The sequence below is a fragment of the Myodes glareolus genome, chromosome 17 (genome assembly GCF_982192425.1).
Source record: "Myodes glareolus chromosome 17, mMyoGla1.1, whole genome shotgun sequence".
In the NCBI taxonomy this organism is placed as follows: domain Eukaryota; kingdom Metazoa; phylum Chordata; class Mammalia; order Rodentia; family Cricetidae; genus Myodes; species Myodes glareolus.
The window spans coordinates 58,717,466-58,745,287 of NC_142042.1; the positions used below are offsets into that span (position 1 = coordinate 58,717,466).

General features: G+C 43.8%; 1 protein-coding gene and 1 long non-coding RNA gene across 8 annotated transcripts; one reads left to right on the top strand and one right to left on the bottom strand.

Annotated features, from left to right (window-relative positions):
- The first annotated feature begins 418 nt into the window (after positions 1-418).
- LOC148119424 (NADPH-dependent 3-keto-steroid reductase HSD3B3-like) lies at positions 419-19,411 on the top strand. Of its 3 annotated transcripts, none has more exons than XM_087897710.1 (4): positions 419-543; positions 13,911-14,107; positions 15,971-16,135; positions 18,215-19,411. In XM_087897710.1, the coding sequence occupies exons 2-4, from the start codon at positions 13,963-13,965 to the stop codon at positions 19,024-19,026; spliced, it is 1,122 nt and encodes a 373-aa protein (XP_087753836.1). In that variant the 5' UTR covers positions 419-543; positions 13,911-13,962; the 3' UTR covers positions 19,027-19,411. The 3 variants fall into 3 exon arrangements, with proteins under 3 accessions (XP_087753836.1, XP_087753838.1, XP_087753837.1); XM_087897712.1 differs by lacking the exon at positions 419-543 and adding an exon at positions 3,324-3,400; XM_087897711.1 differs by lacking the exon at positions 419-543 and adding an exon at positions 13,447-13,605.
- On the bottom strand, positions 17,316-27,740 carry LOC148119425 (uncharacterized). 5 transcript variants are annotated; one of them, XR_015735361.1, is made up of 6 exons: positions 27,653-27,729; positions 26,061-26,153; positions 25,393-25,585; positions 24,282-24,392; positions 20,780-20,933; positions 17,316-20,302 (listed from the first exon to the last, which is right to left on the bottom strand). It is a non-coding gene; the product is annotated as an uncharacterized LOC148119425 (long non-coding RNA). The 5 variants fall into 5 exon arrangements; XR_015735363.1 differs by having other exon boundaries at positions 17,316-19,363; positions 25,393-25,540; positions 27,653-27,728; XR_015735360.1 differs by having other exon boundaries at positions 17,316-19,363; positions 27,653-27,726.
- Between the last annotated feature and the right edge of the window lie 82 nt (positions 27,741-27,822).

Here is a 27,822-nt window from a genome sequence, read left to right on the forward strand (position 1 = left end):
TCTTGTTGATTTTGATAACTACATCAATAATGTTCCATATAGTGAAATGCTCTATTATTCTTTCAGTATTGAACGAGTGGTTTTATATATAGCTAGCAAGAGTAAAATTACAAATAAAAAGAAGCCAAGCAGAGAGAAGTGGCAAAGAAACATCGTCAAATCAGGGGCTTGCATTATCCAGCAGGAAGGACGAGAGTAGCCCAAGTGAGAGAGAAAGCAAATGTAATCTCAAATAAGTCTCTTAAGACACAGGTATTACTGATTAGAGCGGCCCTGTTGAGACAGCCATGCCAAAGCTTGACAGTTTTGGTGACTTTGCATGAGAACGGCTCCATAGGCTCACATGTTTGAATCCTTGGTCCCCATTGGTGGAAATGTTGGAAAGGGGGTAGGATTTATGGCCTCTTGGAGGAGGTGTCTCTGAGAGTGGACTTTGAGCAGCAGCTGCTGCTAATGCAACCTCTACTTCCTCTTTGCAGATCTAGAGGGGAGCTCTCTCTGCTGCACCTGCTGCCATCCAGATCTCCAACCCCTGGAAACAAAGTAAGTTTAATTAAATGTTTTCTTTTGTAAATTGCTTCAGCAGTAAAATCTCCTGACAGCAATACAAAGTAACTTATCCTGTGCCTTGTAGGAAAGTTTCTGGAACATAAGTGAGCTTCTTGTTTGTTGTTCCCCCAGGAGGTATCTTTATACCATGAGACAAGCCATAACCTCTGTTGGCAATGATTGCCCTAGCTGTTCTCAACCCTCTGTTCTAGAGGACTCAACGGCTTGAATACCTTTAATTGTTTTCTGTTCTATTTTCTCCTCATCACGGGGGTGAGAGAGAGGGAGTCTGTCTGGGGAAGGGCTCTTGAAGGACGTTTGAGACAAATGCTTGAGTCTAAAATTGGAGGAGTCATGATCTCAGATTTGGCTCCCAATATGTATAAACAGTGCATATCAATTTACCAACAGGAGAAGGAGCAGGTGTGTCTTCTGCTAACACTTCTCAGCTCCCTACTCACTCACTATACAAAGATTCTCAGTTCACCACCTCCATGTGTGCTCCATAGTTGATGGCACTGCCCTTATAAATGCCACCAGTGAGTGTCATTTAGCTCATTTCTGGGTTGAGCGGGTATGCCATATTTCACCTATATGCCAACAGTATGTGATCAGGTAGGCAACTCAGAGTAAATAAAGAGAAAAATAAGGTACAGCATACGCAGATTTTTATCAAATAGCTGGCACAAGGAAGGAAGAGGCAGAATACTTTTAACATAATTATGAATTTAAAGTATTGCTGAACATGAGCAAGTTGCAAAATCATGAGGAGAATCAAGAAACAAAAGGTTACTGGGAGTCTACGGCCAAAAAATTTAATCATTATACTATATATAGAAGAAAAGGGGAGAGAGGAGCATATGGAGGGAGGAAAAAAAGGAGGAAGCTGACTCTTTTACTGGCTTTTGGGACCCTGCTCCTCATTCTGGGTCCTTGCCCAGCCTAGTTCCTCCAGGACTAGCCCTTCTGGCAGCACCTCCCACTCCCTGTAGAGATTTCTCAACCACTTCCTCTTGTCTCAGGCTACCTTCTCTGGGGAATCTCCAGCATACTAGACAGAGTTGCCTACTGGTTCAGGGGACCTCTCCCTGTTGACTATGCTTGTTCTTTAACTTACTGATCATTCCACAGGTCTCTCTAGACTCCGGAAGAACACCTGAGAGCTTCACACCAAACACTTGTGCTCATATATAAATTGGGGTCAAAATGAGTATTGCCTGAATTTGCAGGAGGCAAGGCTGAAAGAAGACAATGGCCATAAAGAAAGACCCTTGGGCTCCATGTCAGTATGTTCCAACTGGCTTGGGCATTCCTATCCCTATGTGCCTTACTGTTATGGTAAAACTAAAATGCCACAAGTCCCCGAGTGGTGTCAGTGGGCAATGGACAAGAGAAAATGGCGGGCCACAAATATAGCCAGTCCCAGGCAGGGAGCCAAGCAGTGGGTGAGAGACAGAGACCTATTAGGCATGATGTAATGGTAAAAGTAAAAATGCTGCGGATCCCTGGCAGCTGCAGCAGCAGAAATATTGCAGATCCCTGAGCAGTGGCAGTGGGCCATGTGGTGACTGGCAGTGAACAGCCAGTCCCAGGCAGGGATGGTGTAGTTCCCCGAGTGTCTGCATAGGCCACAAAGAGAGACAGACAGGTGAGCATGCCATGAGACCATGCCACAGGTCTCTGAAGGGGGCTTGTCCCAGGCAGGGATCCACATGGTGGCGGGCAAGAGACAAAGATATGGATAGGCATGCCCTGCAGAGTGAGGTTGAATATTTATTTAGTGGGTTATGGAGGAGAAAAAGAGAAGGCAGAAGGGGGAAGAACAGAGAGGGAGAGAGAGAGAAAGAGAGAAAGCAAGAAGGGAGAGACAGAAAGGAGAAGAGGAGAAGTGGGGAGAGGCAGAAGCTGCCTCTTCAAGAGGGAGACAGAAAAGGAAGGGACTCAGGCTGGAAGCTAAGATCAGCTTGCCTCTGCGAACAGGGGAGGAAGTGGGCGTGGCTTGTCTCTTAAAGGAACAGGACAGATCATTACATTCTCTTTTTTATAATAAAAAGGCAGGAGGTTAGGCACCACAGGTGAAAGGAATTGGGGCAGCGGATTCTCAAGACTGCTCCTGCTTATTTGTGAGTGTCATCTTTGGGGGAGACCTGAGAAGGCTGGGTGCTGGCCACATCCTCGCATAGCTGGTCTCTTTGCTCTTGTCCGGTGTTTGTGGTATGGACATGTCTGTTGTCTGTTTAAGGTATTGGCCGAACAGAAAACAAAGTTAAGTTTAGGAAAGAAAATTAGAACCAGGGAATTGAGTGGGGTGTATCTGACCTGTTTAAGGTGGATCCTTAATTCCACTCCCTGGAACTCACAAGAATTCTTTGGGTTTATAAAAACAGAAGTTTTAGACACATACATTCTATAAACAGTAGCATATTTATGCCAGAATGACTGTGACAGATATTTTTGCACAATGAAAAGATTTTTAAGACTATGGAAGACAACATGAGAGAGAAATTTAATAACTTGTATTTGTCCTCACACCTTTAGAACTTGCAAGTCTTGCATTTGTATTTGTATTTTACTGAAATTTGTTTGGTGAGGTTGTCCATTTAAACTGACAAAACCTCTCAGTTGTCAAACTGCATCAGAGATTTTGAGAAGGATAAAATTTTACTCACGTTATTGATTAAAAAATGACAGAGAGCTTCCTTGGTTGGCACCTAGGGCTATTCTTCAGGGTCCTCCATGGCTGCAGAAGCTCATATTTGCCTTCTGCTGTTTAGCACGAGGCCTGGCAGGCTCCAGAAGATCCTGTGGGCTAAGAATCTGTAGGAAGACAAGCCTGTCTTGACCTGAGCAGGTAAGCTATCGATTCCAGTGATTCTGTCCATGTCTGGAGATCTTCAGTTTAGATGAAAGGCAATTTTTCCCAATGGTCAGCGCTGAGAAGTTGAAGAAAATTGTGGATGGACGTTGCTGTGTGTCCATTTGTCTTCTGTCTTCTTTGGAGGAAGTAGAGTGCTGTTAGGAGCCAACCTGTTGTTTTTGTTATGAAAAGTTTTTTAATACTTAAATATTTAAATGCCATATTTCCCAGATCTCTGAGCAGTTAAGGACTGTTTATCAGGTATAACTACAGTATAGAATCTGCCTGGAGAGCTGGGTCTGAGCTTGACTGTGCTGGCTTTTAACTTAACAGGTAATATTTATACTCGTAAAAAGACAGAAAGAAGAAAAATTGCTTGCAATAGAAGGTTAACGGCAGAACTGGCAGTAGTAGAGAACATATAAAGTATTTTTGTAAGAGACTTAAAAGTACATACAAGTTTAAAACATGAGACTTATTGTTTTTGTAGTCTGAAATGAGATGCGATGAATAGACAATTATAACATTTAATAGTAAACATAGGCTCATTTAAGTTACATGTATGAACATACACACACACACAGAGTAAACAGGAATTGGGTGAAATGGATGCTCTTGGTGGGCCCTACCAAAGGCATGCCACTGCAAAAAAACACACATACAATAGAGTCAACAAGAGGAATTTAAAGACAAAAACATAAGTAAATGGGGGGACCAGACAGGGTATACCTCACTAAAGATGGTGGGACTTGGTCACCTGACCTGGCTCTCAGTTAAGATGGCATTGAAGTCACCTGACCTCAGCTAAGATGGTGGTAAGGTCACCCATGTAACAGAGCTAACACTGGGGAACCAGACAGAATATACCTCAGTAAAGATGGCAGAACTTGGTCTCCTGACCTGGATCTGAGCTAAGATGGTGGCGAAGTCACCTGACCTCAGATAAGATGGTGGTAAGGTCACCTGACCTCATTCAGAATGGCAGTAGTCACTTGTTGTATGGAAAAGCCACAATTTTTGAGCTGTGGGGATTTTAAGCTCAATAATAAGAGAGACCTAGATGCATCATCTGCCCTACTGCTGAGCCAACATGCCACAAGCCATGGCAGAAAGCAAAAGGCTGGAACTGAAAACAGCCACCTCATGGATCCAACCAATCTTATTGGCAGCAGTAGTGGTGGCAGAGACAGTTTGAGGAAACTCCTTTCATTTCCCTGTGTGCTGACAGTGGTTAGAAAGAGGGGAGCCAGTGGGACACCAGCAGGGTGGACAAAGGTGGGCTTCTTGATGTAGCGGTAAAACGAGCTGCCAGTGAGTTCTGCAAAAGGTAGAGAGGACAAACACGGAAGATAGGCTTCTCTTGTTTCACAAGCAGATGCCTCCCCCAAATTAGCCAAATTCCTGGGCTGCCACTTCAATCCCCCCTTCTCCCCCCCCCCCCGGAGTTCACCAAATTTCCTCACCTGAAAAGTGAAACTTTAGACTGTAAGGATGGTGGGAGAGCTATTTGACAGCTGTAACCTGGTGCGCATGCTCTACCTCCCACAAGTCTGTGCACCTCACCTTCCTGCAGCACAGTCCTGCATTTGAGTATTTGTTGGTGTGAAGGCACAGCTGCAGTGGAGTGACAGGGTTTCCTAGTCCTCCCGACACCTGAGGGTCATGAGATCTCTCAGGGACTGTGAAGCTGAGAGCCTGGGGCCAGCCCTTTCCCTGATATCAGCGACCTCCTTGACTGGAGGGCTGAATGTTGACACCAATAGAACTGCATAACATTCCTGCACTGACTTCTAGGTGCTTCCCAGGTGCTGGTGAGTTTGAAACTTACTTGCAGCCACTGAACATCACAGTGGGGACACAGACACCCAGACAAGTCAGAGCCCTGATCAAGACCACACTCTGTTGATATGCATCCCTGCCCTGCTCACTTCCTAGGCATTGCCCCTTCCCTCTTAGGGTCCATGAAGTTAGTGATGACATACTTAAACCCTGAGTCCTCTTTGCTTTAAAATGTTAACCAATGCCAGGAGGTAGTGGCGCACACACACCTTTAATCCCAGCACTCGGGAGGCAGAGGCAGGTGGATCTCTGTGAGTTTGAGGTCAGCCTGGTCTACAAGAGCTAGTTCCAGGATAGGTTCCAAATGCTATAGGGAAACCCTGTCTCGAAAAACCGGAAGAAGCAAAAAGAATAAAATGGTAGCCAATGGATAACATGAAGAGAACCTTAGAACTGACGCAGGACTTGTTTCTGGCCCTCCTTCATGCTAGCCTCCCACGGGTCAGATATCAAAAGCTAGACTGATGACTTGTGAAATTCCTCACCATGCAGGATCTGGACTGACGATTGGCAGGCAACACAGCAACCTTTCACCTTTACACGGTATTGGCTTGCTCGGCCTTGCACCTGGCTCCACCATATATTTACAGAGTGAACTCTTCTCCGGGGCTATAAATGAGGTAGAGATCTGAACCACGAGATAGCTCTATCCCAGCTAGTAATTTGTTCAGGACATTATGGAACCTTGTGTGGATCTGTACCCTCCCTTGTTCAGATAACTTGTCCTGTGGTGTGGAGCGTGTTGCGAATAAAATCACAGAATCAAGCTACCTACAATGACCTCACGGTCTCCAGTCCCAGACACTGTGTGTCCATTTTCCCAGAAAACTCCTGGATCTGTCCAGTCTCTTCCAGGAGCTGGTGGATTTGAAGCTTTTTTGCAGTCCATATGCTAGACGGACTGTTACCCTGAGCATTGCTATATATTGGTAACATAGTCAGCCATCTTTTTATGCATGGGGATACATTGCCACCCCCTCTCAATAGTGTCCAAGACAAGCAATTTCTTGTTAATTGGGACAAGCAGGGCACCAGATGTAGGCAGAGTGAGTAAATCCTGCCTGTGTCCCACAAGGGCAGCGGTAAATGGAAGCACATTGGAATGTGTTTTGAGTCAGAGGTGCTGACTTTGAAAGCTCAGACGGGCTGCAGTGAACTAAAACCTCTAAGTCACTGGGGACTCTGAAGAGAAAATCACAGAGCCTGGCACTAGACTACCCATCCTGAGTTGGCAGGTTGTGCATCCTCTGCCACCAGAGCAGAGGGAGTGGAAGTATCCAGATTCTCAAGGAAAGCTGAGGAGGAGTAATGGGGAGAGTTTTCTAGTTAGTGAGCTGAGTTGGGAATGGAGCTCAGAGAGGCGGGGAGAAAAGCAAATGGTCAGAGGACAAACAGAAGAATAGGCAAGCCTCCCAGGCCTGTCTCCCAGGCCTTTTCTTGCCTGTTAGTGGAAATCAAACAAGGCAACTACACAGACTTTATTTATAACCTCCTGATTTGGAGAGCATATGTGAAAGGAAGCCTCCAGTAGCCCACAGGCAATGCATAGGAAACCCTATAATGTATGTTCACGTTTTCCATTTCCTTAGGAATATATGGAGTTTATGGTTTATACTTCATGCCCAAGAAAGAAAAGAGGCAATTAACTAACTGATCCTAAGGAATCCCCATCCCTGTTTGCTAAAATAACCATTCAGGCTACTCCAAAGTAATGGCTCAGTTGGTAAAAGTGCCTGTTGCCAGACCAGGTAACCTGAATTCTGTCCCTGGGACCCACATGTGTATAAGGGAGTCACTTGTTCGTCCTGGCCTGCTGGCTAGCTTAGACTAGAAATAATCACACAGAAACTGTATTAATTAAATCACTGCTTGGCCCATTAGCTCTAGCTTCTTAATGGCTAACTCTTACATATTAATTTAACCCATTTTTATTAATCACCACTAGGTGGTGGCCTACCAGCAAAGTTTCAGCATATCTTACTCTGGCGGCAGCTCCATTGTTTCTCCCTCTCCACCTTCCTATTCCCAGAATTCAGTCAGTTTTCCCCACCTACTTAAGTTCTACCTGTCAACAGATCAAGGCAGTTTCTTTATTCATTAACCAATAAAAGCAACACATAGACAGAAGAACCTCCCATATCATTTCCCCTTTTCTTTTTAAATAAAAAAGGAAGGTTTTAATTTTAACATAGTAAGATCACATATACCAAAACAGGTATCAAGCAAGAATTACAGTTGCAATATTTATATCTACTTTATCTTTTATCATAACTAAGGAAAACTATAACTATAACTCTAAATTCTTCAACTCCATCAAAGGCTTCAGAAGGATAAACTATTACCTAAGTAAACAGGAAGTACACTGTGAGCAACTTCCAAAATTAGAAAAACTCTAGAATTGACAGAGACATCTTGCTTGCCTGGACAGTCACCCAAAGTTCTTCCATACCATTGGTGCATTCAGTCTTCAGCCCACAGGCCCATAGTATCCAGCAGACTATTCCACAAAGCAGGAAATTTCAAAGACAGTTCCACCTATATTAGCAATTTGTCAGTCACTTTCTTCTATGTCCTGCAGAATGTCTGGCAGAGTCTTTCATGAAGCAGGAACCCCAAAGGACCATCTCACCTTTAGACAAGTTCATTAGTCATTTCCCTACGGGTTCTGAATGTCCAGTTAAGCAGTCCAGGTGGGAGCAGTTTCTTGCCCAAATAGATAGCAAACTCCACAAGGAGCCTCTTCAATGCCCATCATCCTCTTGAAGTAGTTGGTGCTGATAGGATCAGATGTGTCTCGCTGTCATGAAAAGTTTTAAGTTCTTAAATATTTCAAATGCCATACTCTGAAGGTCTTTGAAATATTTGAAGAATACCTATCTGACTGAACTATGTCTCTAGACATCTAGAAAATCTAACTAATATGACTACAAGCTTGACTATTAAAGATGAGTATCTATTAACTTATATTTCTTAATTATACACTGCATTTTTAAATGAGCTACAGAAACACATACCTTAATCAAGATCAGAAATTCATATTCATATAACAAAATTGATCTTAAATTTGCATCAATAAGCCAAGATCCATACCAATGCAAATTATTCATCTCTATACTATATCCCCTTTAAATGTAAACAAACAATTATAAACATTATTTGAGAATATGGGTATTGTTCTGTCCATACTGCTTCCTGCTATTTAGGGGTGCTGTGAATCAGGTCTTTCATGGTGTATCCTGTGTGCTAGGTTCATCTCAGTCATCAGTTGAGTGAAGCAATTTCTTGAGGGTGTTCATGGCAACCTTTCGGGAGAATATGGTCTTTCAAACCATATTGGTATGGAAAAAATCCACAGGTTTTCATCTTCTGTTAAAACAAAAGAAGAACCTCTTCTCCAAAGCAACATATCCTTACTCAAAATTTGGAATCAAGATACCTTTATGTTGGTTTAACTTAGCAGCGTATACAGTGAAATGTCTCTCTATACTTAGCTCCTTCATAGTCAAAAAATTCAAAGATAACACAATAATATACATAATCTGGACTCTCTGTGAATTTTCCATCTTTGCGTGGCTTATTTTCTTTACTTCTTTTAATTTATGACTGTCTGTACTCTGTCTCTTTAAAGACTTTACCCTGTTTCTTAAAGCATTAACTTTATTTTATGGCTCTCTATACTCTTTTTCTTTTGTCTTCCAAGCCTACATACATTTACCCAACACTATGATTCATCTGCATTTGTCTTTATTGAGTATCTGTAATTATTTTCTGACCAGAAATGCTTCTTAAAATGCTAAGTGCTTAATAATCTAAACTGCGACATTCCTAGGCTACATACAGTACTTCCTGCTTGCCTTTCCGATTCCAACATGGCAGAGCTGCTCACTGCTCTAAGAGTCATACACACTGCCCCAATTTCAGGCACACAGCTGGTCCACCTTGCCATTAAGCAAGCTGAAGTAGTGTGCTCACAAACCCCATCCAGATCTCCTGCCTGAAAGAGTCAGAGTTCATGCTGGCAGGGCCCAGAAAGTTGGCATTTTAAAACAGTGCAGCTTTTTCCTGCTCCCACCGAATCAGGTAAACTTCTCTTAAGAAGCCATGCCTCTGCTTGCTTCTAGCAAACAAAGCCCATCCAAGAAAATGCTGCTAGTAAACCATGCTTAACTCTGTTCTTTTGTGTCTAGAAGTAGTTTTTTTAAACATTTATTATCCATTCAGTTTGTCTGCATGTACACCTTCATGCCATAAGAGGGTACCAGACCTCCTTACAGAGGTAATTTCCATGTGGTTGCTGAGACTTGAACTCAGGACCTCTGGAAGAAAAGTCAGTGTTCTTAACCTCTGAGCCATCTCTCCAGCCCCCTAGAATTAATTTTTAAGATTCCTCAGGTTTATATGCGGATTTTAGTTGGCTACATGGGCACCAATTTATAGGAGGAAGCCCCTTGTTTGTGTTTCACTGCATCAAGTCAAAAGGGAATTAAAAGACACACCCAAAAAGACTTCTCCAAAGTAACAAATATGTCTATGCTCAACTAGTGAAATCCTAGAATTCTAAATTCAACTCACATACATTCTTCCACCAGCGTGTGGCAGAAGCCTTTTCTGCCAGCACATTTAGTCTGGGGAGTTCTAGAGTGTAGCTTCCCTGTTGTGGTCCAAACCTGTCTGTGCAGCTTCTTGCTATGGTCCAAACCTGTCTGTGCATCTTCCTGCTGCATCCCAAACCTGTATGTGCAGCTTCTTGCTGCATCCCAAACCTGTCTCTGTGGCTTCCTGTTGTATTCCAAACTTGTCTCATGGTTGTAACAGAACATCTGACAAGAAGAACCTAAGGAAGGAAGGGTTTGTTTAGGTTCATGGCTCCAGAAGATGCACGCTATCCTGCTAGACAAGGTGTGGGCACAGAGGAGAAGGCCCACTAGTTCCATTACCCCTGTAGTCAGGAAGGAGAGAGTGGTCAGGGAGTGGCACTGGGCTCTAACATGTCAAGGGTCGTCCCCAATGATCCCCTTACTCCATCAAGGCTTCCTAAATTTCCCACAGCTTTTGCAGACAGTGCAATCAGCTGTGGACCAATGGTTCAAACACAGGCACCTACAGAGTACATTTCCTGTTCAAACCTACCCCATACCCCCGTGGACTAAGAGACAGACATTCTGTGGTTCAAAATGTATGAGTTCCTATGTCCAAACTAGCTAGCAATGCTGTTATAAAGTCAAAATAATCCCTTTACTTTAAACATCTGTTTAAAAAAAAAGAAAGAGAAAGAATTCATACTTCAATACACAAAACCACAGAGTAAACATTCTCTTTGCCTAGGAGGAATGGAGCATTTACAGTGAGATCAAAGCAAGACCTAATCCAACCGAGGCAAACATGGGGTCCAAGCAGGCTGCATAGCTACACAAGGATGGATCATACACAGAATTTTTGGAAAGTGGGATGTATGCTAGCTGTACAAAACTTGTTTCATTTACCTGGAGAATAGGGACCACCCAACTGTCCCTATGTGTGCTTAAAAAGAGAGAGAGAGAATCCAAACTAAGAGAAATATGAATGAAAAATTTAGTAACTCAAACAGGAACTTCAAAGGCAAGCCTCACTGACAGAATAGAAGAGATAGAAGAAACAATGTCAGAATTGAAGAAAAATTACAAAGAAAATGTTAAATCTAAAAATCTCCCAACACAAAATATTTAAGAAATCTGGGACACTATGAAAAGATCAAATCTAAGAATAATAGGAATAGATGAAGGAGAAGAATCCAGGTCAAGGGCATGGAAAATATTTTCAATAAAATAATGAAGAAAATTTCCATAACCTAAAGAATGAGATGCCTATGAAAGTACAAGCTCACAGAACACCAAATAGACTGAACCAGAAGAGAAAGTCCCATTGGCAAATAATAATCAAAATACCAAACATGTAGAACAAAGAAAAGGTATTAAAAGTCGTGAGGGAAAAGAACAAACAACAGATAAAAGCAGACCTATTAAAAATAACACCTTGAAGCCCACCTAATAAAAACTTAGAGAGAGAAATTTGTGTTCAACCTGAAGACCTGAAAAGTAAAACAGTCAGCCACTGGCTCTTACCTCAACCTCAGTCCAAAAATTATCCTGCCTCTAGGACTCTCAGAAGGAGACTGTGTCTGAGAGCTGTCTCCTCCCATTTTATAATCCTCTTTAGGGCTGGGATTAAAGGTGTTTACCCCTTGGATTAAAGGCATGCACTGCCCAGTTTCTATGGCAACTACTGTGGCTACTGGGATTAAAGGAGTGTGTTGCCACTGCCTGGTCTGTAAGGCTGACCATTAGGGCTGTTTTACTCTCTGATCTTCAGGTAAACTTTATTTATTAAAATACAAATGATGTACCATTACATTTCCCTTTTTGTCTAAAATAAAAAAGAAGGCTGTAAGTAATCAAAGAAAACCTATATACAATAAGTACAATAACTATATACAATATATACATACAATAAGTACATCAACAATGTCTAATCCACTTGTATTTCAAAAATTCAGAGAAAATATTTCATTTCTATCCCATCTTGGTGAGTCCAAAGTCTTGTACCTAATTTACTTTCTATTATAACTTGCTTTCCGTGTCAGGGAAACAAGGAAAACTGTAATTATCTAGTCTTCAACTACCTCAGAGGCCCAAAAGAAAGTAATATTAATGGAGAAAACAGGAAGTACAAGCAAGCAACTTCCAAAAAATGTGAGTAATGACAGAAACAGTTGACTGCATGGACAGTCACCCAAAGATTTTTGGTAATACTGGGACATCCTTCTTCAGCCTATATATGCTTAATATCTGGCAGACTTTTCAGTGAAGCAGGCAATTTGAAGATCTGTTCTGGCTGTATTGGCAGTTTGTCAGCTACTTTCTTCTATGTCCTGCAGAATTCTGTCAGTTTCTTTGGTAAATCAGGAACCATCTTACCTTCTTTTGGCAAGTCCAGCAGTCATTTTTCTGTGGATCTTGCATGTCTAGTTTACATAGCTTACCAGTAGTCAAGAATTCCAGAAAAGAGCAGTTTCTTACTCAAATGGCTAGCCTTCTCATTTGTGGCTCTCTTTCTCCCTGAATGCAGGGAGAAATGAGGTAGAGTCAGGCAGATGCCATGTAGCTGCCAAAGAAGAAGGATGCCAGAGCCTTACCGGTAAACCACAGCCTCATATTGATACACAGATTAAAAGAAATGGATTAATTTAAGACATAAGTGCTATCTAGGAATACACCTGAGCCATTAGCCAATCAGTATTGTAATTAATATAGTTTTGTGTGATTATTCGGGTCTGGGTGGTCAAGAAAAAAAGTGCATCTGACTTCTCAGTGGTACTCTAGAAGCCAGATGAGCCCAGACAGATGTTCTAGATTCTCTAAAAGACCAGAAATGCCAGCCCATCCATCATACCCATAGAACTTTCAATTGCCATAAATGAAGAAAACAAGATGTCTCATGATAAAACCATAATATTTAAGCAATATCTACCATAAATTCAGCCCTGCCGAATGTGATAGAAGGAAAACCCTAACCCAAGGAGTTTAATACACCCAAGAAAATATAAGGAATAAATAATTCCAGAACAGCAAAACAAAAGAGGGGAAGCACACACCCGAACAATAACAACAACATAACAGAAATTAACAAACACTGCTTATTAATATGTCTCAAGAAAGAGACACAGACTAGCAGAATAGATATGAAAATCTATTGTTCTTTTTCTGCTGATTCAAGAAACACATCTCCATATCAAAGATAGGCATCACTTCAGGATAAAAGGATAGAAAGGGATATTCCAAGAAAACAGACCTAAGAGGCAAAATATCAATTACATATGTTTGGCTGATGGCTCAGACTTATTACTAGCTAGCTCTTACATTTAAATTAACCCACTTCTATTAATCTAAGTATGGCCACATGGCCATGGCATTTATTATTCTCCTGGCATGTTGCTCCATGGGTGGCTGTTTGCATCTCGCAGACTCCATACTTCTTCTCCGGGAGCTCTGCTTCGATTTCCTACCTGGCTCTATCCTGCCTTGCCATAGGCCAAAGAAGCTTTATTTTTATCAACCAATGAGAACAACACATATTTACAGTACTGGAAGACATCGCACAGCATCTTGGAGGTTGGTACATCAAGCAAGAATGTAGAAGCCTTGTTCCCGTTTCTCATTCCTCAGCCTGTGCACCTCTTCCTCCAAATCCTTTGTGGCATCCTTCATAAGAAGCCAACCAATGTAAGCTGTGGTCTCTGAAGTCTATGGGAAGCTGCAGGAACTAAACACATACAGAGAGGGGTTGTAGGACCCCAGTGTGTGTGAGGCTTCTCAGAAACACAGGTAAGACAGTCCAGGCCTTGAAAGTGGCAGCTAATATAAGAGGGTGCAACCGTGGGGTGCAGCCTACCACTGAGATCCGAAGGTGTCTCGGCGTCAGAGCTGATCTGAATAAGAGGTTGAACACCTGGTGTCTGCTGCAAAACTGATCTGCTTACCTTCTGAAGATGATCCATGCACTTTGGAATCACAGAAGTGATGTTATGAAGGAAGTGGTCAGGAAACACCTCTTTTCTAATATGCCATCACAGTAGAAACTCCATGACTCTGTACCAATCCATCGCATCTCTCTCTCTACCCCTCCCCAGGATCACCAGACATCACACCTGCTCCCACTGCGATTTGCTTCCTGTGTTGACCATGCCTGGGTGGAGCTGCCTGGTGACAGGAGCAGGAGGGTTTCTGGGCCAGAGGATCGTCCGCATGCTGGCACAGGAGGGAGATCTGCAGGAGATCAGGGCCTTGTTCAGGTCCTTCACTCCAAAACACAGGGAGGAGTTATCCAGTAAGTGACCTGGAGGCTGATGAACTCATACTAGGGATGGGGAGGGTTCTCTTGTCACCAAATAAAGACAGGTAGATCTGTGAAGAGACTCAACAGAGATCATCCCAGTTGGCGCCACATACAGTCGAGAAGACAACTGACTTTTCCATGATCCTGCAGCTAAAATAAGACAAGGAAGGGTAGCGATCTTGATCTGGTGGTCTGTCCTTCAAAGGCTGGGGTGTGGTAGCTTCTCTCTGGTTCTTCTCCCACAGCCCCACAGCACAACATCAGCTCCACGATGTGGCAGGGAAGAACAATTGCCAAGTCCATGGTGTCTTGGACAAGGTGGGAGATGTGTCTTTACCACAAAACACTCAAGTTATCCCCTCCTGCTATCTCAGGACTCCCCAAAGAACTGATGTGTGAGTCTACTTTATCCTATGTCTGGGCTCCTCTGGTCCTGGCACATCAACCCTTTGGATCCAGTCTGTCTAAAGTCAGTAGCAAAGCAGAGCAGAGGAAAAACCACACAGAAGGAGACTCAGATCCTGATATCTGCCTCCATTCCGAAGGCTTTTCCCCAGTCCTTCCCTACTTCAAGGCCTTCTTGGGGTTGCCTGACAAGGGACGTGGGCCTAGAGTAGACACACTCAGCAGAGGCTGGAGTCTATCCCAACAGGGATTCCTCCTGCTCAACATTCCTACTTCTGCCTCTGTCCAAGTATTCTTTGGCATTCCTAGCAAAGTTTAGTTGACCGGATTGTTGCAAGAGAGTTGATTCCAAAGGAGTCTTGCTTTTAGAGTGCATAGAGAAGTGAGGATGGATTGGGAGGAGTCAGTTGGAAACCAGAGCCGTCACTGGAAATATGTGTGTCTGTAGACACGTCCTGGGGCTTTCTGCACTTGCCCCAACATTTGTCAGGGACATCAGGATCCCAACTTCATGAGGTAGCTGGGAAAGGAGACAGCGAACTGAGAAAGTCATAAATAAATTATGGCGCTCAAACCAGTGCGGGGCATTGGTACAGGCTGCATGTGGCACACTGTCGATTTTGTGAACTAATGTAGGTGACATGGTGATTGCCGGTATCATCCTATAAATTTGAGAGGAACCTGAAGATAACCCATTGCCCCTAATGTAGTACGGTCCCTTGCAGGAGGCCTCCTTGACAATGTATCTATCTGATAAGAAATACTCACCTAAACCCTCCCTGGAGCCTGTTCTCAGTTCTCTCATTGCCTCTCAAGCGTCCCCTAGTAATTGAGCTGACTCTCCACTGGGACTCAGCACAGACCCAGAAAGCATCAGTCCTATCAGGGCAGGGCTGAATTCTCCATCTTTGTGCCTCCCGCTTCTGGGCCCTCCTCACTGGAGCTCTGGAGGACACAGTCTGAGGAACCTGTTCCTGGTCCGGGTTACGCTTACGTCTTCATGCCTGGACATTCACAACCTGAGACCACTGTTACAGCTTCCCACAGCAGGACTCTGCCTCTGCTTCTCCCTCAGCCCAAATCCACAAGTGACTCCCCTTCTCTGTCAATCAAACCCTACTTCTCCCTTTTTGCATTCGACTACCACCACTTCTCTGGTCAGTTTAATGAGTTTATGAATTTCCATAACTCTGTTTTCATGTGCAAAGCACAAATGACATCTTACTGATCAGATTCATTTCTACAAAAGGATGGGGGTGGAAACGACGCTCACTCCTTCCCTACAAATGCTGCATTCTGACTGCTGTGCATTTATTGTTCCTTCAGCAGAAAGGCCTCCTCCCTAGGATCCCCTGGCTCTGACTGCCCTTGAAGGCCTGGGCCTACTCTGTCAGGAAATTTCCATCCCGTGCAGAATGGTTTCCCAATGACCTGCTTTGTGTTTCTCAGAGCTGCAGACAAAAGCCAAGGTGACTGTGGTAAAGGGAGACATTCTGGATGCCCAGTACCTGCAGAGAGCCTGCCAGGGCATCTCTGCTGTCATCCATACCGCGGCCGCCGTTGACATCTCAGGTGCCATTCCCAGACAGACCATCGTGGATATCAATCTGAAAGGTACAGAACCTCAGGAAGATATGGAGTGAGTGGGAAAATCTGAATGGCCAAATAGCATGAGGACAGGAAGGGACATGCCAATCGTGGAACACCTGCACTGCTCTGGGTTGCTTTGGCTTGCCAGCCCAGAGAACAGAACTCGGAACCATTGTCCTCGGTGTTTAGAAGAAGACACCAGACTGACAGAGGAGGGAACAGTGGCCCCACAGGTAGTCAGTTGGAGAGAAATGACATAAAGTCACAGCCATGACATTCTGACTGCTAGGGAAGTTCAACTGCTCCTCCATGCCAAAGTGATGGGCCTCCAACTCCAAATGCTTGATGTCCATCCACCCACTGCCTCTCTGAAGCAGACCCTGACCTTTCTGCTACAGAGAGCCATGACAGCTGCTCCACGGGGGTCTGCCAAGAAAAAGAACCCAGCACTTGTTTTCTTGAAAGCAACAGTTTTTCAATTTCCACAGTGCCATCTCTTCAGATCAGCATCAATCTCCTCTTGAAGGCTGGTCCTAGCCAGAGCACAGGCTCTTCCTCAGATCCCCATCCCTAAATGCTTAGTGTCTCCGGAAGTAGCTTCCAATAGACTTTAATGACGCACTTTACCATATAACATGATCACTCTGACTGTCCCCCTCAACCCTAAGTCAGTCTTCTTAGTACCACTCTACTCCAAGGTCCTGCCTGGCATGTATGTTCCAGGTGACCTCCGAATTTAGTGATTCGGACTCCTTTTCCAAATCAACTAATTATTTGAGTATTCTCCATTACCAACTCAGAAGGATTCCTTTGAGTTCTACCTAGGTCCTTCGCTCATGGCCTGTCCTGCAGGCTGGTGCTGCGAATACTAGGAGTCTCAATCCTGTATTAGTCTTTACTAAATGAGAAAAAATACCAGTCTTTAGTGTCTAATTGTGAGTGTATACTGCATCCCCAGGTGGACTGGTGCCCATCTGTAATCCTAGCACTCAGGAGGCTGAGTCAGGAAGATCATACCTTCCAGGCCAGTCTGGACTGCACAGTCATGAGACTCTACATGAAAAGTAAAATAAAAATACATACGGCTTATATGTGTACACCTGAGTAGGCATGCTGTAAGTTCTGCACTACTTCTGAGAAAATGGTGCCTTGAATTTTTGCATTAAAAGCTGGACCTCCTTTAATGAAATGAAATGCATGAACCTAAGTAGCTGTTTTGCTTTTATTTGGGGGAGGAATCTTTTTGACACTTTGTTGTTGTTTCTGGGGATCAAACCTTCAACACAAGGCAAAGGCTTGACCACTGAGCAACGTCCCCAAACTAAACGGGAATTTGTTGATACTAGTTTTTAGAAAATAGAAAGGAATAATTTTCCAGAATAAAAATGCTGGCTTTAGTTTGCATCTCCTCGAAACATAGCAGTCGCCTGGAAAGAGGGACCCTCAATTGCAGAGTTGGTTCCATCAGATTGGGCTCTGGGGATAACTGTGGGCTACGTTCTTGATTAACGATTGATATAGGAGGGCCCTGGGCCACCGTGAGCTTTCACCACTTGGCAGGTGGTCCTGGCATTCTATGGGTAAGCTTGCTGGACACAGGAGAAGCAGCGTAGTAAATAGTCTTCCTCCATGGTTTCTGCCTTTGTTCCTGGGGTGACTTTCCTCAGTAAAACTTAGGAAAATCGGAACATCTAAGCCATAGATAAACCCTTTCCTCCCCGAGTTGCTCTGTTTATGATGTTTGTCACAGTAACAGAAAGCAAACGAAGACTCAGTGGCTAAGTGGGGCAGGCCTTGTCTAACATGTGGAAGACCCTAGGTTTGATCTCTAGCACTCTAGCACTGAAAAGTAAGGACATGCAGAGAGAGAGAGAGAGAGAATCCTATGAATTCAGAAACCTAGAAATCCCTGTTTTCCAGAATCTAATTATAGGGTTATTCTGTGGCTATGGAATGGCGATTTGAATGAAGATCAGGTAAGAAGGCATTTGGATCTGTAGCGGCCCTTCCAGTGGGGTCAAGGAGGAGATGAATACGACAGCGTGGCCACAATAGGCCCTTTGGTGTATTTCCTGTCGTTAATGGCGAGCTTCCTGTGAGCAGGTACTCAGCTCCTGTTGGATGCTTGTGTGGAAGCCAGTGTACCAGTCTTCATCCACTGCAGCTCAGTATCCGTGGCTGGACCAAACTCGTATAAGGAGATCATCCGGAACGCCTGCGAGGAGGAGAATCACGAAAGCACGTGGTCTGATCCATATTCATACAGCAAGAAGATGGCTGAGAAGGCAGTGCTGGCAGCCGATGGACACACCCTGAAAGATGGTGGCACTTTGCATACTTGCGCATTAAGACTCCCATTCATCTATGGAGAAGGAAGCCAACATCTTTGGGGCATAGTGAATAGAGCACTCAAAAACAACGCCGTTATTCAGAATTTTTCCAGATTCTCTATAGCCAACTCAATATATGTGAGCAATGCAGCCTGGGCACACATTCTGGCTGCCAGGGGCCTACGAGACCCCAGGAAGTCACCAAACATCCAAGGACAGTTCTACTACATCTCAGATGACACTCCTCACCAAAGCTATGATGATTTATATTACAATCTGAGCAAGAAATGGGGCTTCTATCTTGATTCCAGCTGGATCCCTCCTCTGCCCCTGCTGTACTGGTTTGCCTTCCTGCTGGAAGTTGTGAGTTTCCTGCTGCGTCCAATCTACAACTACCAGCCTCCCTTAAACCGCTACGTGGTCACAATCTTAAATAGTGTGTTCACCTTCTCCTACAAAAAAGCTCAGCGAGACCTGGGCTATGAGCCGCCTGTCAGCTGGGAGGAAGCCAGGGAGAAAACTTCGGAGTGGATCGGGTCCCTAGTGGAGCAACACAAGGGGACACTGAACACAAAGACTCAGTGATGTGCCTATGGCAGGGTCATGGCCCTGGGTGCCATCAGATCCTCAAGAACAGGTCTAATACACAACCCAACTCTTACACTTCCTTTTGATATACTGGCCAACGTGCCTTCAGGTCACCAGAAGCCTTGTCAGCCTCTGGTCCAGTCACAACCTTCTGCCCTAAACACTTGCACAGCAAAACAGAGGTTGTGCCTCAGCTGCTACGACCAAAGGCTCAGTTGCTGGTGCTGAACCGCCTGGAGCCTCTTGTGACTTAGAGTTCTGTCAGTGTTTCCACTTCCCCTCTCAGAGACCCACAGCATTTCTTGTCTGGGAAGAGTTCCATGGCTTCATAAAGCTTGCGGTAAAGAACAATAAAAAATATATTAGTGCCTAATCTGCAAAATGTCGGTTTGGTCAATCTCATTTCTGCCTTTCCTTTCCATATCCAGTTAAGGCTTTAGCCAGAACAGAAACAGAATCTCACTCTTGCGTAGACGGGCCCAAGCACAGATTGTTTGACTGACCTAGAGTGCCTCGGTTCAGCATCACCAGGTCACAGACAGCATGTTGCCTGTGGTCTTAGAAAGTTCAAACCCTCCTCCCACTGAGTGGTGGAGCTCACAGTGGTTGTCTGTGGGTACCAGCAGAGCCCTGGGACACAGACTCTTCCTCGAGGGAAGAGTCTTGCCTCCCTTGGTCTCCCTCCTTCTTACCCTTCTTACCAACTGTACAAGGGCCCCTTTAGGACTAGGACAAGCCTTACGAGGTACCTGGGAGGGTGCGAGCACTGTGACAAATGGCCCTGGGCATCAGAGATGATCTGAGAGTCTGCTTCTAATGGATTCCCCTAAATGTACTTCCTCCTGAGCCGATAATGAAGATCTACAATCCCTACCTCTAAATGTAACTGCCTCTCCTTCTCTTGTATTCCATTTCCCCATCTCCCATGCCCACATCCTTCTATTTCTTTAGCATTCTTCTCCCATGCCCATATCCTTCTATTGCCTTGGCATCTTTCTCCCATGCCCATATCCTTCTATTGCCTTGGCATCTTTCTCCCATGCCCATATCCTTCTATTGCCTTGGCATCTTTCTCCCGTGCCCATATCCTTCTATTGCCTTAGCATCTTTCTTCCCCCTCTCCCTCCTTCTCATCCCTCAGTTTCCCTGAGCATAGGAACCCAGTCAAAACAGGTTTGAGGTCTTACAGGAGAACTGAGTAAGTTGCTGACTACAGAACCCGCAGTTGAAAGAGGCCCTGTCTGCTCAACCAGACACCATCAAACTGAAGGAGCTGTGGGGACATAGGATAGAGGGGAAAAAAATCTGTCTCTTGTCATAACTGGGTATGAACTTGCCTGCCTTTTGGTTTCACAGACAAGATTAAAGTCTCACCCAACATCAAAACTTCTTTCTCACCCCACATTAATTAATGTTCATAGGAAGCCATTGGCTGGGTCTGAGCCCCTGTGCTAGGATCAGGAGACAAAACCATGCTGAAGTTCCTTACAGCAAACCAAACCCAAGAGTGTTTTCCTGACCACTAACATATCAGGAAACAGCATCACTTTCAAACAGGCTGTTCGTAGCCTAGGAAGTCCACTTTGTCTCATGTGTACAAAGAGGGCCATCTGGAAGTATGTGCTCTGCCTTGGTCATCTGGAAGTGTACGCTCTGCCGTGGTCTAGTTCTGCTTTCTTTGCCCTGCCAGGCTCAGATAGCCCTCAGTTCAGTTCGCTGGACAATGTTCTATGGTATTAAAGGAAGTTACCTTGCAACATAAATCCCAAAGAAGATTTCTTTCTAACCACAGTCGGTTATATGATCATGTGTTGACTCCTGCATCCATAAATTCTTTGAGCTGGACAGTCACTAAGGATATAGCCCCAGCAGCCAATGTCTAGAAGGAAGGGGAAATGCTCCACCTGTAATGACACAAGGGAAAGTTCTCACTGGGCATCCAGGTTGGGCACAGCTGAAGACTGGTGCACATACATCCCGGGCAGCTTGTACAGAGGGAGTGTCCATCAACCCTGGGTAAACTAAACACCTTCCATAAGCAGGTTCTATTAGCTCAGAAGGAAATTATTCTGGTGAGGTATGGGAAAGGATCTTCAATCTTGATTTCAGCCTACTGAAATCCCTCACTGAATCCACCCTTTTTTTTGGGGAAAGCAGTCTCCCAAGGTCTAACAAGGGTGACAGGAAAGAAAGGAAACTGGTTTGTGTGTCTAGCCTGACAACCAGTAGGCCTTTGAATGCTTTGAATAACAAAGACCCCCGCCCCTTACCTACTCAATCTAAACACAGAGTTGTAGTAAAAGGCCTACTCAAGGGAGCCATGTACTACATGCAAACTACCACAAGGAGGCAGTAAAGGCTCAAACAGAATGGCACCTTCCCCAGCCTGGGAGTCTCCATCCCTTTTCCTCTGGGTTTAAGTGTGGTGTACATATGACTGAAAGAAAGGAACTGAGCAGATGGCATTCAGGAAAGCTTCGGGGAAACAGGTGAGACTTGGAAAGGCGAGTCAGGTGGATCCATACTGGGCAGACATCCGGAGAGATGGTGCAGAGGAGGCGTGTTCAAGTCGGGAAGCACCAAGGTGAGTAAAGGCACTGGACACCACTTCAGCAGGGTTTGCTGAGAGTCAGTGCCTATCCTGGGTGCCAGACAGAGTCAGGCACTAAACAAGGGTGGCCTCTGGGGACCCAGAAAAGTGTCCAGTGAATGAGACCATCTGCAGGACAATGGTCAGAGGCGATGCTTGGTCTTGGATCGCCAAATACTGGAGTGTGAGCTTTGGGAAGCCGAGTGAGAACACACGGCTCAAGGAAGAGGGTGGGTGGCTTCTGCTCCCCAGTATGAGTGTGGAATCCTTTTTCCGTCTAGAAAAACTAACTAACATGACTACAAACTTGACTATTATTGGTGACTATCTATTACATTGCATTTTTAAGTGAGCTGCACAAGCACAATACCTTAATCAAGAGCAGAACGATACATATAACAAAATTGACCTTAAATTTGTATCGATAAACCAAGATCCATATCCATGCAAATCTCTATAGCATATCTGCTTTAAATGTAAACAAACATTTATAAACAATATTTGGGAATATGGGTATACTTTTTCTCTAAACTGCTTCCTGCTGTTTATTGAGTAAAGTAATTTTTGAGGGGTGTTCAAGGTGACCTTTCAGGGGGTCTTGGTCCGTCAAACTGTATTAGTCTATAATTAATCCATAGGATCTCATCTTCTGTGGAAACAAAACAAGAACCTTTTTTCCAAAGTAACATATCCTTAGACTCAAATTCTGAAGTCAAGATACTTTTATATTGGTTTGGTTTAGCAGTCCATACAATGAAATGTCTCTCTGTACTCAGCTCCTTCACAGTCAAAAAATTCAAATAAAATACAATGATATTCATAATCCAGACTCTCTGTGAATTGTCTATCTAAGTAGCTTATTTTCTTTAGTCCTTTTAATCTATGACTGTCTGTACTCTTTTTTAAAGACTTTTTTTATTTTTTTAAAGCCATTTACTTCTTTTTATAACTCTCTGCACTCTTTTTCTTCTCTTTCTTAAGCCTACATACATTTATCCAACACTGTGACCCATTTAGAGGTTTTTTATGTCTGAATCTTTCCTATTGTGAATCTGTAATTCTTTATTGTCTAGGAGTACTTCTTAAAATGCTAAGCACTTCTTTAAAACTTAAACTGCAGCACTACTACTTTATATTTGGTACTTCCTGCTTGCTCTGCGCAGTCCAGCATGGTAGAGATGTTTGCTGCCTCTGAGAGCCATGCCCACAGCCCCATTGTCAGGCAAACAGTCAGTTTATGCCACAATTAAGCAAGCTGCAGCAGTCTGCTCACAAACCCCACTCAAATGCTCTGTACCCAGACCTCCAGCCTGAAAGAGTCAGAGTTTATACTGGCAGCATGGCCCAGGAAGCTGTGTTTCAAAAAGATGCAGCTTTTTTTATCTGCTACCACTGAATCAGGAAAATCTCTCTTAAAGGAGATGCTGCATGCCACCAGCCCCCCCTCCAAAAAAATGCAGCTAAACTTTTTTTCCATGTTTAGAATTCCTTTCCAAGCCCTCTAAGAATTTACATGGATTTAGTCCACCGTGTTGGTGAGACAATCTGTTGTTGGAGGAGGCTGCTTGTTCATTTCCCCACTACCCAGCAGCTCAGACCCAAAATGACACAGAAGCTATATTAATTAAATCACTGCTTGGCCCATTAGCTATAGTGTCTTACTGGCTAACTCTTACATAATTTAACCCATTTCTATTAATCTGTGTATGGCCATGTGGCTGTGGCTTACCAGCTAAAGTTCTTGCATCTGTCTCTGGTGGAGCTACATGGCATCTCTCTGACTCTGTCCTTCTTTCTCCAAGCATACAGCCCAGCTATCCTCACCCAGTTCTGTTCTTCCCTGTCATAGGCTCAAATCAGTTCTATATTCATTAACCAATAAAAATAACACACAGACAGAAGGACTCCCCTATGCCATCCAGTCACTCCATATCACCTACTGTATGCAATCCTGCTCTAATTGCATGTGGTCTCAAGAAAGGGTTAGGGTAGATAGGACTGGAGAGGGGAGAGTTCTGTCTCTTTGGTTATGAGAAAAGTTGTCACATCACCCTGGGTATGTCCAGAATTTCTACTGTAGTCTTCTGTAGGGAGTATCCACACTCCTGTAAGTAGCCACTTCACCTATGCACTGAAAGTAAGGTCATTAAACTCATTGGTATGGCAGAATGAACTTTGGTAATATCTTGTCTTGGTTTTTCACTGGAACCTTAAGAACAGGAGAAAACATTGTTTACGTCTACTCGTGTCACTTAAGCAACAACTTCTAGTACCCATATCACCCATAGTTCTAGAACACAGCTTGATGTATATGGTTATTTTCAGTCTTCAGTTTCCAACTTTCCCTTTACACAGCAGATCAAATTATGAGATCAAAGCCAAGGAAGACAAAAATATTTGAGTTCCTCCCAAAATTTGTCTCTCACTGAAACCAATTCTTTCTGCTTCTTCCTCCATAACCATAGTTTCATTCCCTGTAGAAGGAACGAAGGACCACCTCCTTCAACCCGCCTCCTGGCTAGCTTTACCCAAAATAATTACACAGAGACTGTATTCATTTAAACACTGCCTGACCCATTATCTGTACCTCTTATTGGCTAACTCTTACATATTGATTAACCCATTTCTAATAATTTGTGTAGCACACGAGGTGGTAGCTTACCGGGAAAGATCCTAATCTCCATCTATCTTAGGCTGGAGCTTCATGGCGATTGCCTCATTGCCTTCTTCCCAGCATTCTGTTCTGTTTACTCTGCTTATCTAAGCCACTGTCCTATCAAAAGTCAAAGCAGTTTCTCTATTAACCAATAAAAGTAACACATAGACAGATGACTCTCCTACATCACTTCCCTATCCACAATCTTCTCTCCTTTGTCCTTGGCCTCTTTCTCTTCTTGCCACTTTTTATATTGTCCATCTCAATTTTCCTGAAAAGAGGAAGATAATAAGGACAGGTTTGAAACGTGGCCAGATTCAGACAGCAACTGAGCCTGACAACCTGAATTCAGTCCCTGGGACCTATGTGGTATAATGAGAAAACTGACTCCAGCCATATGTATGCAGCATGCATGTGCATGCATGCACACATGCACACACAATACATATATATACATACATTAAAAAGAAAGAATAAAACCTAAGTTTTGGGGGCTTATGACTTGATTCTTAGCTGGAACCAAAAGCCAAAAACCCTGCCAAGTTCAGAAAGACAGTGACAATCCAAAGGAGGTATATGGCTGGCAATCTTGTAGGGATAAAAATGCTACCTTCTATACTTGGATATTGACTCTTCTGTCTTTAAGTGCCACAGACAGCACAAGGGTCTCACCTAGCACAGAGATTGCCTCTTTGTCCTATTCATTAACACATTGGCACAGACAGAAAACCGATGAAAACAAAATTTGAAATCATAGTATGTAAACAAAAGATCTGTAAAGTTTTAAAAGAATACAACTCCAAAAGTACCATTGAGTTTGTTTTGTGTTGGTCAACTCCTGGTGGACATGGGGCTTGCCCTTCAGTGTCCTTTGTATACCCAGTGAGACTCCAAAACACAATTTTTTTCTTTGTGATCCATTATTAATTGGAGATGACTTCTGGTTTATGGAAGGGGTCTCTGTCTACTTGCACTCTCAGCACCCATGCACTGTTGGGCTTAGACCCACGTAGCCCTGTGGCTGCTGCATAGTGTCTGCAACTTCACATGTGTGTGAGATTTGCTGTGTCTAGGAGGCCTTGTTTCCCTGATGTCGTCCATTCTCTCTTGCTCTTACCATCTTTCTGCTTCCTCTTCTGCAGAGTTCCCTGAGTCCTGAAGGGAGGGACGTGTTGAAAACAACCCATTTAGGAATGAGTGTTCCAAGGTCTCTCACTCTCTCTGCTTCACGTCCAGCTGTGGATCTCTGTATTCATTTCCATCCACTGCAGGAAAAAGCTTCTCTGATGATGGCTGAGCAAGGCACTGATCTATGAGCATTGCAGAAGTCATTAGGACTCATTTCATTGCCACATTTCATTAAGACAAGAATATTTGGTTTCTCCTAGGTCCCTGGCCTCTTTAGCTTCAGGTTCTTGGTCACTGGTGTGGTATCAGGCATGGGTTCTATCTCACAGAGAAGGCCTCCACTGTTGAGCATAGGGTGCTGTGGAACCATCTTTGGACACTGTAAATATGCATCGCTCTCATTGCAAGTATGAAGCTGATTGGTCAGTAGCTGGGCAGGAAGAGATTAAGTGGGACAACCTGACACAGAGAGGAAGATGAGAAGAGGAAGGAAGGAGTTTGGAGTTGTGAGCAGATGCAGAGAGAAGCAAGATGGACATGCTGTACTGAGAAAAGTTACCAAGCCACGTGGAAAAGCATACTGTAGTGTGAATCCACGAGAGTCTGATAAAGGTTCTCAAGAATGGATTTAGGAATAAAATAGTGATAAACACTCACTGATACTGAACAGGTTAGATGCCGCCGCAGATCCAGCTGTTTAGTTCAGTCGTTCTGCCCGGGAGTGAAAACACCAACAGCAAGCTGCCTGCTCTGCTCCAACCACCCAAGAGAGTATGAGAACAAGAAAGCTAGACATTCTTTCGCTCAACCTATAAATTATCACATAGGCAGACAAGACCATGCCCTAGGGCTTGTTGCCCCAAAAGTTATTGGCTAAACGGATCAAACTCCCACAATAGCATAGATAGAAATATGGGCTAATTTAAATATAAGAGTTAGCTAGTAAGAAGTCTGAGCTTTTGGCCAAGCATTTGTACTTAATATTAAACCTCTGAGTGGTTACTTGGGAGCAGCATGGAGGACAGAAACTCCTGCCAACAGCAGTGTTTGTACATGGATTGATATTTAAATTTTTCCTCTGGCAGTGTACAGAGTTTTTCCAGTATTAACACTACCATTCAGTAAGGGCCAAGGCTCTATGCAGGCACCAGCTCAACTTCTCCATGTTTAGTGAGTTATGAAAGTGCTGTCTTCAGCAATAACTTATCATCAGTTTTTAGAGAGCAACCAACAGCCTTGCCAATAGCCTGGGTTATTTATGGATTGCCATGGAGCCCCAGTGGTCAACAACCAAATTAAATTATAGGTAAACCATTTCCAGTACTGGTGGTTTCATTTGGTGGTGAGAGATGTCTAGTTGGGGCTTTGTCTCTGCTGCTAGTGGTGATTCCAAATTAGAATTATTCTATGTATGTTATATTTTAAGAAGTCTCTATACAACCCCTCAAATGGCACTTAGTTTTAGCTATCCTGCCCAGTATTCCCTCTCTTGTCTCCTCTTTCCTCCCCTCCCCACTTGATCATCCCTTTCCCTTCTACTCCTCATTCATCCATTACCATCTATTCTATTTCCCCTTCCCAGGGATCTCCTAACCTCATCCCTAGTTCCTGATCTATACCTAACCTCTGTGGTTATAGGGATCATAGCCTGCTTACTAAATATTTAACAGCAAATATATAAACAAATACCATACTTATTTTTGGGGGTCTGGGTAACCTCACTCAGGACAATTTTGTTTCTAGTTCTATCCATTTACCAGCAAACATTTTTATTGACATTGAGTAGTGGTGGATCTGGGAGAAGCTAAGGGGAGGGAGTTGCAGGTGGATAGGATCAAAATACACTGTATGAAATTTCAAAAAGTCAATGAAATAGCATTAAAAAGAGTTTAATCCATGTGAGTTGCATGTGTGACAATAACATAACAAATTAAGATTTTCTGACAATGAAATTGTTGAACTGTTATAAGCCCGTATTTCCATATGGTGTGGCAGCCAGGCTCTAAAGCCATAGGTCCCACCTGAGGATGATCACGAGCCTACCAGACAGGCCGTCACAACCTAACAAAAGGTGGGGATGTTGTTGCTCTGTTGATGACAAGAGCAACCTTACACCCGAAATAATCACACAGAAACTGTATTCATTTAAATCACTGCCTGGCCCATTATCTCTAGCCCCTTATTGGCTAACATCTTGATTTAACCCATTTCTAATAATCTGTATATATCACCACAAGGTTGTGGCTTACCGGAAAAGATTCAGCTTGTCTGACCTGGTAGATCCATGGTGGCTCTCTCTGACTCTCTGCTTTCTTCCTCCCAGAATTCAGTTCTGTCTTCTCCGCCTACCTAAGTTCTGCCCTATCAGGCCAAGCAGTTTCTTTATTGATTAACCAATGAAAGCAACACAAACAAAAGG

Excerpts from the sequence above, each read along its gene's own strand:
- LOC148119424 (XM_087897710.1), top strand. The coding sequence starts at position 13,963 with ATGCCTGGGTGGAGCTGCCTGGTGACAGGAGCAGGAGGGTTTCTGGGC. Across the intron at positions 14,108-15,970 it reads ACACAGGGAGGAGTTATCCA|AGCTGCAGACAAAAGCCAAG; the intron begins GTAAGTGACCTG and ends TGTGTTTCTCAG. Across the intron at positions 16,136-18,214 it reads CGTGGATATCAATCTGAAAG|GTACTCAGCTCCTGTTGGAT; the intron begins GTACAGAACCTC and ends TCCTGTGAGCAG.